The following is a 15,513-nucleotide window of genomic DNA, read 5'->3' as shown; positions in this document are numbered from 1 at the left end:
TGGGCATGCTCCTGATGAGACCACGGATGTTCTCCTGAGGGATCTCCTCCCAGACCCGGATCAAAGCATCGGTCCACTCCCGGACAGTCTGTGGTGGACGTGGCGTCGGCGGACGGAACGAGATGCGATGTCCCGGATGTGCTGGATTGGATTCAGGTCTGGGGGACGGACGGGCCGGTCCGTAACATCGATGCCTTCATCGTGCAGGAACTGCTGACACACTCCAGCCACATGAGGCCGAGCATTGTCCTGCATCAGAAGGAACCCAGGACCCACTGCACCAGCAGATGGTCTTCAATGGGTCTGAGGATCTCATCCCGGGACCTGATGGCAGTCAGGGTACCTCTGGCTAGCACACGGAGGGCTGCGCTGCCCTCCGAAGAAACGCCTCCCCAGACCGTCGCTGACCCGCCGCCGAACCGGTCCCGCTGGAGGATGTTGCAGGCAGCAGAACGTTCTCCACGGCGTCTCCAGACTCCGTCACGTCTGTCACATGTGCTCAGTGTGAACCTGCTCTCATCCGTGAAGACCGCAGGACGCCGACGGAGAAGCTGCCGATCTCGGTGTTCTCCGGTAAAGTCCGGTCTCCCCGCACGGTGTCGGGCTGTAAGCACAGACCCCACTTGTGGACGTCGGGCCCTCGTACCGCCCTCATGGAGTCTGTTTCTGACAGTTTGAGCAGAAACATGCACATTAGTGGCCTGCTGGAGGTCATTTTGTAGGGCTCTGGCAGCGCTCCTCCTGCTCCTCCTTGCACAAAGGAGCAGATAGCGGTCCCGCTGCCGGGTTGTTGTCCTCCTACGTCCCCCTCCACGTCTCCCGGTGGACCGGCCCGTCTCCCGGTATGTCCTCCGTCTTCTTGACACTGTGCTGACAGACACAGCAAACCTTCTTGCCACAGCGTGCATTGATGTGCCATCCTGGATGAGCTGCACTACCTGAACAACTTCTGTGGGTTGGAGACACCTCATGCTCCCTCTAGTGGTGAGGACACTGGCAAAATGCAAAAGGGAACAACGATCATCCAGAAAGGACGAGGACAGAGAAACGGTCTGTGGTCACCACCTGCAGAACCGTTCCTTTATAGGGTTGTCTTGATAATTGCCTCATTTCCACCTGTTTGTTCCATTTGTACAACAGCAGGTGAAACTGATCCACAATCAGTGTTGATCCGAACTGGACAGCTTGATTTCACACAAGTGGGATTGATTGGAGTTACATTGAGTTGTTTAAGTGTTCCCTTTATTTTTTGGAACATTGTATATATGTACGTATGTATATGTACATATATATACGTGTATATATATATTTCATTTATTTCTGGGGATTTCCCAACGAGGTCACTGAAGCTTTCCTATCAGACTCTCACTTCTCCACAGACCATGTGAAGGCACTTTAAATGACTCTATTCATGTTTACTGAATGTGGATTAATAAGATCACAAATTAGTTTACAAAAATAAATAAAAAACACTAAAACTCCAAAAGCCGTTCCAACAATTTATTTATTCCAGTTTAGGATGAACAAAAACATGGATGGATGAAAGAAAGTATCAAAAACATGAATACTGAATACATATATGAAATATCAAATCAAATGTCAGCATGAACAAATCGCTGGATGAGTAAGATGAACGAAGCTTAACTTTTGTAATTAATGCATCCTCTAACTCTTTAAGGCAACAACACATAGAGGTCTAAAGTTATAATAAAGACATCTAGTAAACATCAAACACACATGAAATATGAAATAAAGTGAAATACCAGGTGGAATTAAAGGTTCGTTTCCACCTACAGAGCCTCTCTGTTTTTGTGTTTGGAGGTCAAAGGGGCGGGGTTATATAGCTCCGTGGGCGTGGCCAATAAACTGACACCCAGGATGTGGCATTCGTTGCCCTCAGATGTGAAGATGTCAGGTGTAGTTTGGCCTCTTCACACTTGTGATTTGACAGCTTGTATGTCAGTTTTCTGTCGAACACCCAGAGCTGCTGTCCGTCACGCAGCGCTGCTCAGAGCAGGAACAGTGTTTCCATGGTAACAGGCGGTCACCGAAGGGTCAGCTTCACAGCAGTTACCTGACCTCATGTTACCTGAATGATCACATGAACCCAGTGAGACAGAGGGGTTCCCTGATTGGATGGACCGGAGGTGGACACACACACACAGACACACACACACACACACACACACACACACACACACACACACACACACACACACACACACACACACACACACACACACACACACACACACACACACCTTCTATACAGCACATTACAGCATGTCTGGTCTCCGACAGAAGGAAGTCGACTTCTGACTTGTGTGTTCCTGTATGTGTAGAAAAGTTCATTAGTGGGCGGGACTAGGAGGTCACCTGACTCATCTGTCCGTCTCCAGGTATTCTGTCCGTCCTCTCTCTGTCCAGTGAGAGCATGTTGTTGGCCTCAGAGCTGCCCAAGGTGTCCTACGTGAAGGCCATCGATATCTGGCTCATCGCCTGTCTGCTATTTGGATTCTCATCGCTGGTGGAATACGCTGTGGTGCAGGTCAGTATACACACACACACACACACACACACATACACATACACACACACACACACACACACACACACACACACACACACACACACATTTCATACAACTGAACTTACACGACAAATCTCTGAACACATCACTGGGCCTGAAAACACAGAACCTGGGAGGATGAGGAGGGAGGAAGAAGCAGTGACTGCACACCTGGATGATGGATGATGATGATGATGATGATGATGATGATGATGATGATGATGATGATGGACGATGGATGATGATGATGATGATGATGATGATGATGATGTATGATTCAATTCAATTTTATTAATATAGCTCCAAATCACAACTCACGTTATTTCATTGCACTTAACACATTAAAGTCTTTACAGCAGAACTTTATAATATTATACAGAGAAACACAACAATTCATCAATTCAATAATTCATCAATTCAATAATTCAATAATTCAATAATTCAACAATTCAACAATTTAACAACAGAACCAGGATCAGAGGTGGGCGGAGCATCTGTTAACAGAACCAGGATCAGAGGTGGGCGGAGCATCTGCCTCGACCAGTTGGGGTGAGAGGAGAGCAGAGAGAGAAAAGGACAGCATAGAGATAGAAGAGAAGAACTGTTGGTGGAGACGACAATCACAGAGCAGAGACATGCAGCTCCATGACGGGACATCTGGAAAAGAAAGAACAGAAACTACACGAGTGAAGGAACTGAATGGAGACAACAGATAATAATAAGAAACTATGGGAGAGAAGAAGATGGTGAGGTATGAGTCAGTTAAAGAGTAGGAGGAAAGAAAAGAAGCTCAGCATGTAACGAGGTCCTCCAGCAGCCTCGGCCTATAACAGCATAACTAAGGGTTGGTTCAGGTCTACCTGAGCCAGCCCTAACTATAGGCTTTATCAAGAAGGAACGTTTTGAGTCTAATCTTAAAGCTAGAGAGGGTTTCTGCCCCTCCAACACAAACTGGGAGCTGGTTCCACAGGGGAGGAGCCTGAAAACTGAAGCTCCGCCTCCCATTCTAGTTCTGGGAACTCTAGGAACCACAAGTAGACCAGCGTACTGAGAGAGAAGTGCTCTGCTAGGATTATATGGTTCTATAAGATCTCTAAGATATGATGGAGCCTGGTCATGTAGAGCTTTGTAAGTCATCAAGAGAATTTTAAATTATGTTCTTGATTTCACAGGAAGCCAGTGAAGAGAAGCTAAAACTGGAGAAATATGATCTCTCTTGATAAATCCCGTCAGTACTCTTGCTGCAGCATTTTGGATCAGCTGCAGGTTTTTAATGAGTAAGTTCGACGTCCTAACAACAAGGAATTACAATAATCTAGTCTAGAAGTAACAAACACATGAATGAGTTTTTCTGCGTCACGCTGAGGAAGGATTTTCCTGATTTTATGAATATTAAGTAGATGAAAGAAGGCAGTTCTGGAGATTTGCTTTATCTGGTGTCTAAAGGACAAATCCTCATCAAAGATGACTCCAAGGTTCCTCACAGTTTTGCTGGAGGCCAAGACAACGTCATCTAGAGTAACCAAGTGATTACAGAAAGAGTTTCTGAGGTGTTTAGGACCAAGTACAAGAACTTCTGTTTTGTCTGAATTTAGAAGCAGGAAGTTTTTGGTCATCCAGGCCTTTATGTCTTTTAGACAGGCTTCAAGTTTTACTAACTGATTAGTTTCATCTGGTTTTATAGAAAGATATAGCTGAGTGTCATCTGCATAACAATGGAAGTTGATGCAGTGCTTCCTGATGACATCTCCTAATGGAAGCATGTACAAAGTAAAAAGTATTGGGCCTAACACTGAGCCTTGTGGAACTCCATAACTAACTCTTGTTTGTCTGGAAGACTCATTGCTGACATGGACAAACTGGAATCTATCTGATAAGTAGGATTTGAACCAGTCTAATGCAGTTCCTTTAATCCTCGTAACGTCTTCTAATCTCTGTAATAAGATCGTATGATCAATCGTATCAAAAGCAGCACTGAGGTCCAGAAGAACAAGTCCAGAGACGAGTCCATTATCTGAGGCTAATAAAAGGTCGTTAGTAACTTTCACCAGAGCTGTTTCTGTGCTATGATGAACTCTAAAGACTGAACATCTTCAAACAGATCATTCCTTTGTTAATGATCACAAAGTTGATTTAACTTTTTCAAGGATTTTAGAAATAAACGTCAGGTTGTAAATTGGTCTGTAGTTTCCTAAAACAGCTGATCAAGAGTTGGCTTTTTAAGTAAAGGTTTAATTACAGCTACTTCAAAAGCCTGCGGTACATAGCTGGTTACAATAGATAGGTTGATCTGATCTAATATGGAAGTATTAATTAAAGGGAAGACTTCCTTAACAAGTTTAGTTGGGATGTGATCTAACAGACAGCTAGAGGATCCAGATGAAGAAATAATTCTAGTTAACTCAGAGAGCTCAACAGGAGAGAAATGTTCCAAGTTTACATCTGGTCCTACAGTTGCTTTCAGGGCTGCTGTGCTTAACATCACATCAGTGATGGTGTCAGGAAGGGTCGGCCTGATTCTCTCCCTGATAATAAGAATTTTATTAGTAAAGAAGTTAATGAAGTCATTACTGCTGAGAGCTGAAGGAATAGAGGACTCAACAGAACTGGGACTCTTTGTCAGCCTGCTACAGTGATGAAAAGACACCTGGGGTTGTTCTTGTTGTCCTCTATTAATGATGAATAATATAAAGTTCTGGCCTTACGAAGAGCTTTCTTATATAATATTAGACTCTCCTTCCAGGCAGGTGAAATTCTTCTAAATTAGTGGAACTCCATTTCCTTTCCATCTTTCTAGTCGCTGCCTAGCAGAGCGTAGTTCTGAGTTGTACCATGGAGACAACTTCCTCTGGTTCATGACTCTCTTCTTCAGAGGGGCGACATCATCTAGAGTTGTAGCAGAGATACTGCAGTGTTTTCTAGCAGATGATCCACTTGTGTGGGACTAAGATCAACGTAGATGTCTTCCACTGCTTTAACACACGGCATCGAAGAGGATAAACATGTAACTGCTTCCTTAAACTTGGCCACGACATCATCTGACAGACATCTACTGTAGTGGGATTTATTCCCACATGCTGTGTCGTCCATTATTGGAACTTCAGATGTTAATAAGAAGTGGTCCGACAAAACAGGGTTTGGAGGAAATACTATTACATTTTCAGTTTCCATCCCATACGACAGAACCAGATGGAGGGTGTGGTTACCACGGTGACGGGGCTTATTTACATTCTGATAAAAGCCAATAGAATCTAATAATGAGCTGAAAGTAGAACTGAGGCTGTTGTTGTCCACGTCAACATGAATGTTAAAGTCTCCCACTATCATCACTTTATCTGAACTCAGCACTAAATCTGATCAAAAGTCAGAATTCAGTTAGAAACTCTGAATAAGGACCAGGTGGGAGATAAACAACAACAATACAATCCGTTTCTCTGCTTTCCAGTTTGGGTGAGAGACTAAGAGTCAGACTCTCAAATGATTTAGAACTAAGTTTAGGCTTTGGATTAATTGATAAACTTGAGTGGAAGATTGCTGCCACTCCTCCTCCTCCTCCACCTCCCCCTCCTCCTCCTCCTGAATCTCTAGGAATATGATAATGAATATGACTGGGAGGAGTTGCTTCATTAATCCTACCATATTCTTCCTGTTGCAGCCAGGTCTCTGTGAGACAGTAAATCAATCTGATGATCAGTTATCAAGTCATTTACTAACAGAGATTTAGACCAGAGAGATCTCATATTTAATAGTTCACTTTTAATTGTCAGATTGTTTTGATCCATTAATTTGGTAGGATCCATTTTTATTACATTTTTATTGACAGATCTTTCCTTGAGTTGTTTAAATATCGGTAGTCTGGGTACAGACACAACCTCTACAGGATGTTGAAGGTTTTGGGTGAGTGACAGCTCTAAAGAAGCTGCAGAGGAGCTGTAAGACTGCAGCTCTGCGTCCTGACTTCAACCCTGGATGTCAGGTTTTAGGGCTGTTAAGAGACATGGCCATGTTTCTAGAAAGAAGAGCTGCACCATCCAAAGTAGGATGGATGCCGTCTCTCCGGATCAGACCAGGTTTCCCCCAGAAAGTATTCCAGTTGTTAATGAAGCCCACATTGTTAGCGGGACACCACCTCGACAACCAGCGGTGAAGTGAAGACGTACGGCTGAACATATCATCACTGGTCCGGTTAGGAAGGAGTCCAGAGAAAACTACAGAGTCCCACGTTGTTTTTGAAAAGTTGGACACCGATTCCACGTTAACTTTAGTGACCTCTGATTGGTGTAACCGGGTGTCGTTACTGCTGACGTTAATAACAATCTGACTGGATTTATGATTCGCCTTAGTCAGCAGTTTCAGGTTTGATTCAATGTCGCCCGCTCTGTCCCCGGGAAGACATCTGACTCTGGCCCCGGGAAGACATCTGTCTCTGGCCCCAGAAAGACATCTGACTCTGGCCCCGGGAAGACATCTGACTCTGGCCCCGGGAAGACATCTGACTCTGGTCCCTGGAAGACATCTGACTCTGGCCCCGGGAAGACATCTGACTCTGTCCCCTGGAAGACATTTGACTATGGCCCCTGGAAGACATCTGACTCTGGTCCCGGGAAGACATCTGACTCTGGTCCCTGGAAGACATCTAACTATGATGGATGATGGACGATGGACGATGGATGATGATGATGGATGATGGATGATGGATGATGGATGATGATGATGATGATGATGATGATGATGATGATGATGATGATGATGATGATGGGCGATGGATGATGGATAGATGGATAGATGGTTGATGGATGGATGATGGATGATGGGTGGATGATGGATGATGATGATGATAGATGATGGGTGGATGATGGACGATGGATGATGGATAGATGGTTGATGATGGATGATGGTTGATGGATGATGATGATGATGGGCGATGGATGATGGATAGATGGTTGATGGATGGATGATGGATGATGGGTGGATGATGGATGATGATGATGATAGATGATGGGTGGATGATGGACGATGGATGATGGATGATGATGGATGATGGTTGATGGATGATGGGTGGATGATGGTTGATGATGATGATGATGATGATGGATGATGATGATGATGGACGATGGATGACGATGATGATGGACGATGGATGATGGATGATGGACGATGGACGAAGGATGATGGACGATGGATGATGGACGATGGATAATGGATGATGGACGATGGATGATGGGTGGATGATGGATGGATGATGATTGATGATGGACTATGGATGATGGATGATGGATGATGGATGATGATGGACGATGGACGATGATGATGGATGATGATGATGGATGATGGTTGATGGATGATGGGTGGATGATGGATGGATGATGGACTATGGATGATGGATGATGGATGATGGATGATGATGGACGATGGACGATGATGATGGATGATGGTTGATGGATGATGGACGATGGATGATGGACGATGGACGATGGACGATGGATGATGGATGATGATGATGGATGATGGTTGATGGATGATGGATGATGATGGACGATGGGCGATGGATGAAGGATGGATGATGGTTGATGCATGATGGATGATGGATGATGGATGATGATGATGAATGATGGACGATGATGATGGATGATGGACGATGGACGATGGATGATGGACGATGGATGATGGACGATGGATAATGGATGATGGACGATGGATGATGGTTGATGGATGATGGGTGGATGATGGATGGATGATGATTGATGATGGACTATGGATGATGGATGATGGATGATGGATGATGATGGACGATGGACGATGATGATGGATGATGATGATGGATGATGGTTGATGGATGATGGGTGGATGATGGATGGATGATGGACTATGGATGATGGATGATGGATGATGATGGACGATGGACGATGATGATGGATGATGGTTGATGGATGATGGACGATGGATGATGGACGATGGACAATGGATGATGGATGATGATGATGGATGATGGTTGATGGATGATGGATGATGATGGACGATGGGCGATGGATGAAGGATGGATGATGGTTGATGCATGATGGATGATGGATGATGGATGATGGTTGATGGATGATGGATGGATGATGATGGATGATGGTTGATGGTTCATGGATGATGGATGGATGATGATGGATGATGGTTGATGGTTCATGGATGATGGGTGGATGATGGATGATGATGATGAATGATGGACGATGATGATGGATGATGGATGATGATGATGGATGATGGTTGATGGTTGATGGTTGAAGGATGATGGATGGATGATGGATGATGATGATGGATGATGGTTGATGGTTGATGGATGAAGGATGTCCCTCACCTGTTCTCACTTGTCCCTCTGTCATCCAGGTGATGCTGAACAGTCCCAAACGGATTGAGAAGGAAAAAGCCAAAATGGCCACAAAAGAAAAAGCTTTGATGGAGAAAGAAGGAAAGAAGCCGTCGAATAAAACGAACAACACGGTGAACGGGACAGGAGGAACACCGCTGCATGTCAACACTCTGCAGGTAAACAACAACAACAACAGCAGCAGCACCTTTCTAACAGGCATCACCTGCTGACATAATTTCCTTCTGTTTGAGAGTTCTTCCTTGTTGGAAACAGAACCGTTCCCTACAAACACAGACGTTCTACATCCATGAACGGTCCCGTCCGTCTGTCGGTGTCCAACCACCAGAACACTCAGCGGGGATGAAATCATACTTGTGTAATAAAACCAAGAATATTAATAACCAGCATCTCAGCGGGCCTGCATCCGTGGGTCAGGTACCGAGGCTCATCCACACAGACTCTCACCATGTCGGAGGTTAACACACCGAAACAACGTCTTTCAGGAAAGATCCCGGTTTGGGTTTCAGAGGAACATTACATGCCTACGTTGACCTTCTTCCTGTTTCTGCTGATTGAAATAAATCCACAGGGATTTTTCACTGACTGATTTCCTTCAGAAGTCACTTCATCACGCCGCTCTCTGCGGGCGGTCCTGTGATGGATCCATCCATCCACCCCACCCTCCCGACATCAACACTCTCTGTCTCCGTCACATGACCTCCCTCTTCGACGGCCCCCTCTCAAACAACGGCATCTCCCAACGTTAGAGCACTCATTGTGAAAGTACATTCCTGTTTCCAAAACAGTTGGGGCAACATATCAAAACGTTGAAACTGAGAAATTTTATTGTTTTATGAAAAATATCTGCTCATTTTAAATTTGACGGCAGCAACACGTCTCTAAAAAGTTGTGACAGGATCAACAAAAGATGGAAAAGTTGTGTAAAGATGAATAAAAAAACACCTGGTTGAACATTTGACAACTAATGAGGTTACCATGGCAACAGATCAGTAAAATGATTGGGTATAAAAGATGATTTCAGAGAGGCAGAGTCTCTCAGCAGTGAAGATGGGGAGAGGTTCACCACTCTGAAAGACTGTGTTGGAAAATAGTTCAACAATCTAAGAATAATGTTCCTCAACGTAAAACTACAAAGAATTAGTGGATTTCCTCGTCTACGGTTCATAATATCATTAAAAGATTCAGAGAATCTGGAGAAATCTCTGAACACAAGGGACAAGGCTGGAAACCAATATTGGATGGTGGTGATCTTCAGGCCCTCAGGCAGCACTGCATTAAAAACACACTATTCTGGAGTGGAAATCACTGCATGGGCTCAGGAACACTTGTGAAAACCATCGTCTGTGAACACAGTTCATCGCTGCGTCCACAAATGATGTTAAAACTCTCCAAAGAAGAAACCAGATAGAAACATGATCCAGAAACACCGCCGCCTTCTCTGGACCAAGATCATTGAAAATGGACTGAGGTGAAGTGGACAACTGTCCTTAGGTCTGATGGATCACAATCTGAGATTCTGTTTGGAAATCATGGACGCTGCATCCTCCAGGTTAAAGAGGAGAGGGACCATCCAGCTTATCAGCTCAGTTCTAAAGCCAGCATCTGTGATGGTACAGGATGCATTAGTGCACATGGCATGGGTAGCTTGAACATCTGGAAGGAAGCATTAATGCTGAATGATATATTCAGGTTTTGGAGCAACATATGCTGCCATCCAGACAACGTCTCTTTCAGGGAAGGTCTTGTTTATTTCAGCAGAACAACGTCCAACCACATTCTGCACGTATTCCAACAGCATGGTTCTCTAGTAGAAGAGTCCGCTGATAAACTGGCCTCCTGCAGTCCAGACCTGTCAATCATTGAAAACATCTGGAGCATCAGGACATGAACAATACAACAAAGGAGACCCTGAACTGTTGAGCAGCTGAAATCCTCTATCAATCAAGAATGGGACCACATTTCACTTCCTAAACTCCAGAAACTGGTCTCCTCAGTTCCCCAACGTTTCCAGAGTGTTGTTAAAAGAAGAGTTGATGCACCTCTGTGGTGAACATGATCCTGGAACAACTTATAGAGACGTGTTGCTGCATCAGATTCAAAATGAGAAGATATTTTTAATGAAACAATAACATTTCTTAGTTTCAACATTTGATATGTTGTCTTTGAACTATTTTCTATTAAGAATGAGTTTATGTGATTTAGAAATCATTGCATTCTGTTATTATTTACATTTTATACTGCGTCAGTACTTTTTTGCGAACAGGGTTGTAAAATGTTTGTGGCTGTGGACCGACGTCGCTTCATTTGATGTGAGACTGTAATAGATGGAATAAGCTGGTCTGGACTGTAACACCGACCCTGTTTCTCTATAGCCCTCATGGAGTGATAACATGTGCTGGCATCTGTCTTTCAGCAGGTGGTGGAAACTCGCTGTAAGAAAGTATGCACCTCGAAGTCGGACCTCCGCTCCAACGACTTCAGCATCGTGGGATCTTTACCTCGAGACTTTGAACTCTCCAACTTTGACTGTTACGGTAAACCAGTTGAAGTTTCAGGGGCCCTCAAGTCCCAGAACAAAACCAAAAAGAAACCTCCCCCACCCAAACCCGTCATACCCGCTGCTGCTAAACGCGTCGATCTGTATGCCAGAGCCCTCTTCCCCTTCACCTTCCTCTTCTTCAACGTGGTCTACTGGTCGGTCTATCTGTGAGGGGACGAGCAGGACAGGATCTGTGTCCTGGAATGGACCGACCCGACTGGACCGGACCTCGATACTAGTACACTCAGAGCTGCAGAGGCGGCCGTGGTCCCTGGGAGTGCTAGGTTGAGTCCCCTTTAAGCCTGTGCATCATGGTAGCACTGCATGTGTGTCTCTGTGTGATACAGGACATTGTGCTTCATGTGAACCAAAACCTCCGCTGAGCATCAGAAATAACTGCTTTTCACTGAGAGTACGCTTCCTGCTAACACTTCATGCTAAAGGTCCAGCACTCTGAAATCTGCAACAACTAAGTGAGACATTAAACGCAGAGTTGTTAGAAGAGACAGACTGACTGAACAAAGATAGGATCCCTGTGAGTTGTTGAAGGATCCTTATTTCACACTAATAGCTGCTGACACTTCATTATTTTCATCTGGAAATGTTTGACGATAGTTTTGTAGAATGAAATGCTCTGGGTGTGATGTTGAGTTAAGTTACAGACTGAGTTGTTGTATGAAGTTACGTCTTTCAAGGCAGCTCTGGAAGAATCCGACCTGATTTTAACCTGCAGTTCACATCCTGCGTGTATCTGATGGAGGACTCTGCGGTTACACCTCTTTTACTGTGGCAACACTCCCACAGCGCTGCTTCAAGGTTTGTGAACCATTTTCAAACAATCTGACCAAAAACATCATCAGATTTTCACACAGGTCCTGAAAGTAGATAAAGACAAGCAAAAGGATACACAAATATTACAGCTGGTCATTTACTGATCGATGAAGATGATCAATATCACATATCTGTGAACCTCCAGGATCACCAGTTAGTCTGAATGTGAGATCAGACTCATAATTATCTGTTAACATGGTGGTGGTAGTATCATGGTTATCTAACATGGTGGTGGTAGTATCATGGTTATCTAACGTGGTGGTGGTATCATGGTTATCTAAAATGGTGGTGGTAGTATCATGGTTATCTAACATGGTGGTGGTGGTATCATGGTTATCTAACATGGTGGTGGTGGTATCATGGTTATCTAACATGGTGGTGGTATCATGGTTATCTAAGATGGTGGTGGTGGTATCATGGTTATCTAACATGGTGGTGGTAGTATCATAGTTATTTGTTAACATGGTAGTGGTAGTATCATGTTTATCTAACATGGTGGTGGTAGTATCATGATTATCTAAGATGGTGGTGGTAGTATCATGGTTATCTAACATGGTGGTGGTGGTATCATGGTTATCTAAAATGGTGGTGGTAGTATCATAGTTATTTGTTAACATGGTAGTGGTAGTATCATGGTTATCTAACATGGTGGTGGTAGTATCATGGTTATCTAAGATGGTGGTGGTAGTATCATGATTATCTAACATGGTGGTGGTAGTATCATGGTTATCTAACATGGTGGTGGTAGTATCATGGTTATCTAAGATGGTGGTGGTGGTGGTAGTATCATGGTTATCTAAGATGGTGGTGGTAGTATCATGGTTATCTAACATGGTGGTGGTAGTATCATAGTTATTTGTTAACATGGTAGTGGTAGTATCATGGTTATCTAACATGGTGGTGGGAGTATCATGGTTATCTAAGATGGTGGTGGTAGTATCATGGTTATCTAACATGGTGGTGGTATCATGGTTATCTAACATGGTGGTGGTAGTATCATAGTTATTTGTTAACATGGTAGTGGTAGTATCATGGTTATCTAACATGGTGGTGGTAGTATCATGGTTATCTAAGATGGTGGTGATAGTATCATGATTATCTAACATGGTGGTGGTAGTATCATGGTTATCTAACATGGTGGTGGTAGTATCATAGTTATTTGTTAACATGGTGGTGGTAGTATCATGGTTATCTAAGATGGTGGTGGTGGTAGTATCATGGTTATCTAAGATGGTGGTGGTAGTGTCATGTTATCTAACATGGTGGTGGTAGTATCATGGTTATCTAACATGGTGGTGGTACTATCATGGTTATCTAAGATGGTGGTGGTGGTATCATGGTTATCTAACATGGTGGTGGTAGTATAATGGTTATCTGTTAACATGGTGGTGGTAGTATCATGGTTATCTGTTAACACGGTGGTGATAGTATCATGGTTATCTAACATGGTGGTGGTAGTATCACGGTTATCTAAGATGGTGGTGGTACTATCATGTTTATCTAACATGGTGGTGGTACTATCATGGTTATCTAAGATGGTGGTGGTAGTATCATGGTTATCTAAGATGGTGGTGGTGGTATCATGGTTATCTAACATGGTGGTGGTAGTATAATGGTTATCTGTTAACATGGTGGTGGTAGTATCATGGTTATCTGTTAACACGGTGGTGACAGTATCATGGTTATCTAACATGGTGGTGGTAGTATCACGGTTATCTAAGATGGTGGTGGTAGTATCATGGTTATCTAACATGGTGGTGGTACTATCATGGTTATCTAAGATGGTGGTGGTAGTATCATGGTTATCTGTTAACACGGTGGTGATAGTATCATGGTTATCTAACATGGTGGTGGTACTATCATGGTTATCTAAGATGGTGGTGGTAGTATCATGGTTATCTGTTAACACGGTGGTGATAGTATCATGGTTATCTAACATGGTGGTGGTAGTATCATGGTTATCTAAGATGGTGGTGGTAGTATCATGGTTATCTAACATGGTGGTGGTAGTATCATGGTTATCTAACATGGTGGTGGTGGTGGTATCATGGTTATCTAAGATGGTGGTGGTAGTATCATGGTTATCTAACATGGTGGTGGTGGTATCATGGTTATCTAACATGGTGGTGGTAGTATAATGGTTATCTGTTAACATGGTGGTGGTAGTATCATGGTTATCTGTTAACATGGTGGTGGTAGTATCACGGTTATCTAACATGGTCTCTCTCCATCATTGATGCATCAATGAATCCTGAATTATTCCAGTAAATTCTGAAAGGAAATGTCAGGACATGCATCCCAAAGTGGTTCTACCAAAGAACGTTCTAGAAGAATAAAGTTCCTGTTGCAGAACTGCAGAGTCAAAGTCCTGATCATCATCAACAGAGATGTTGTGAATGACCTGAAGCAGCAGTTCATGTTCACGCCCCCCAAAACAGGTCTTCTTGAATCTTCTTTTCTAATGAATGAGGGATTATTTTCAGATGGACCTCCAGAAAACTAATAAGAAGGAGTGACTTTAGCTAACAACACCGAGATAACTGATGGACACATTTGATTCACTTTGGATTTGATGAGAGAAGTTGAATGGGAGTCTATGGAGCCGGAGGCTTTTTGGAGCCGACCTCTAGTGGCGCTCGCTGGTATTGCAGCTGAAGACACTTCTGGATCGGAACACAAACACTTTTATATCCAGTCTGTGACTAAATGTCGTCCGAGCTGATGATCAACCGTTACCATGGAAACCAAGGAGGTCACAGCAGATACTGACTGGAGAGGTTCACACAGATGTGTAAGATTGATCATTTTCATCGGTAATTTTTCAGAAGTTCTTCAAAAAAGCCGTTACAAACTTTTAAGCAGCTGCGTTACACAGTGCTGTTTGTGGAATCTGGAAAAGTTTTCAACCGATCAGATATTCAGATCCAGGTCACATGTAAACAGCGACTGTACAGACTTCTAGTCATTAGAAAACCCAGCAGGACTTCATGTGGTGAAGTTCAGCAGCACCTGTGTACAGGTGTATCTACCTGCTCTGAGAGGACGGCGCGCTGTCTCCTTCTGACTGATTCCTCTGCAGGTTTTCAGAAGTCTCTCCTCATAAGACGAGCACATGCTGAGAGTCGTATTTGTGTGAAGATCAATTGGAGGTGAGATTAAACTTCTGGATTCGTGCAGACACGGCTGTTGGTATCACCT

The 15,513-nt window shown here is 43.8% G+C and overlaps 1 protein-coding gene across 7 annotated transcripts in view; it reads left to right on the top strand.

Annotated features, from left to right (window-relative positions):
• The window catches only part of LOC138636620 (glycine receptor subunit beta-like), a 48,047-nt gene that overhangs the window by 32,132 nt on the left and 402 nt on the right, over window positions 1-15,513 (top strand). For 3 of the 7 annotated variants that reach the window (XM_069724709.1, XM_069724708.1, XM_069724710.1), the window contains 3 exons: window positions 2,400-2,548; window positions 8,942-9,100; window positions 11,359-13,968. In XM_069724709.1, coding sequence (XP_069580810.1) covers window positions 2,400-2,548; window positions 8,942-9,100; window positions 11,359-11,655 — 605 coding nt within the window. In that variant the 3' untranslated portion in view covers window positions 11,656-13,968. Of the gene's footprint in view, window positions 1-2,399; window positions 2,549-8,941; window positions 9,101-11,358; window positions 13,969-14,036 lie in introns of those variants that run through there. The other 4 variants (XR_011312307.1, XR_011312309.1, XR_011312308.1 and 1 more) reach the window with 4 other exon arrangements.

Source organism: Brachyistius frenatus, unplaced genomic scaffold (assembly GCF_029030835.1).
Source record: "Brachyistius frenatus isolate BFR_SWC_R1_liver_20210118 unplaced genomic scaffold, ASM2903083v1 Contig_392, whole genome shotgun sequence".
Classification (NCBI taxonomy): Eukaryota; Metazoa; Chordata; class Actinopteri; family Embiotocidae; genus Brachyistius; species Brachyistius frenatus.
This window is presented reverse-complemented; position numbering and strand designations above follow the sequence as displayed.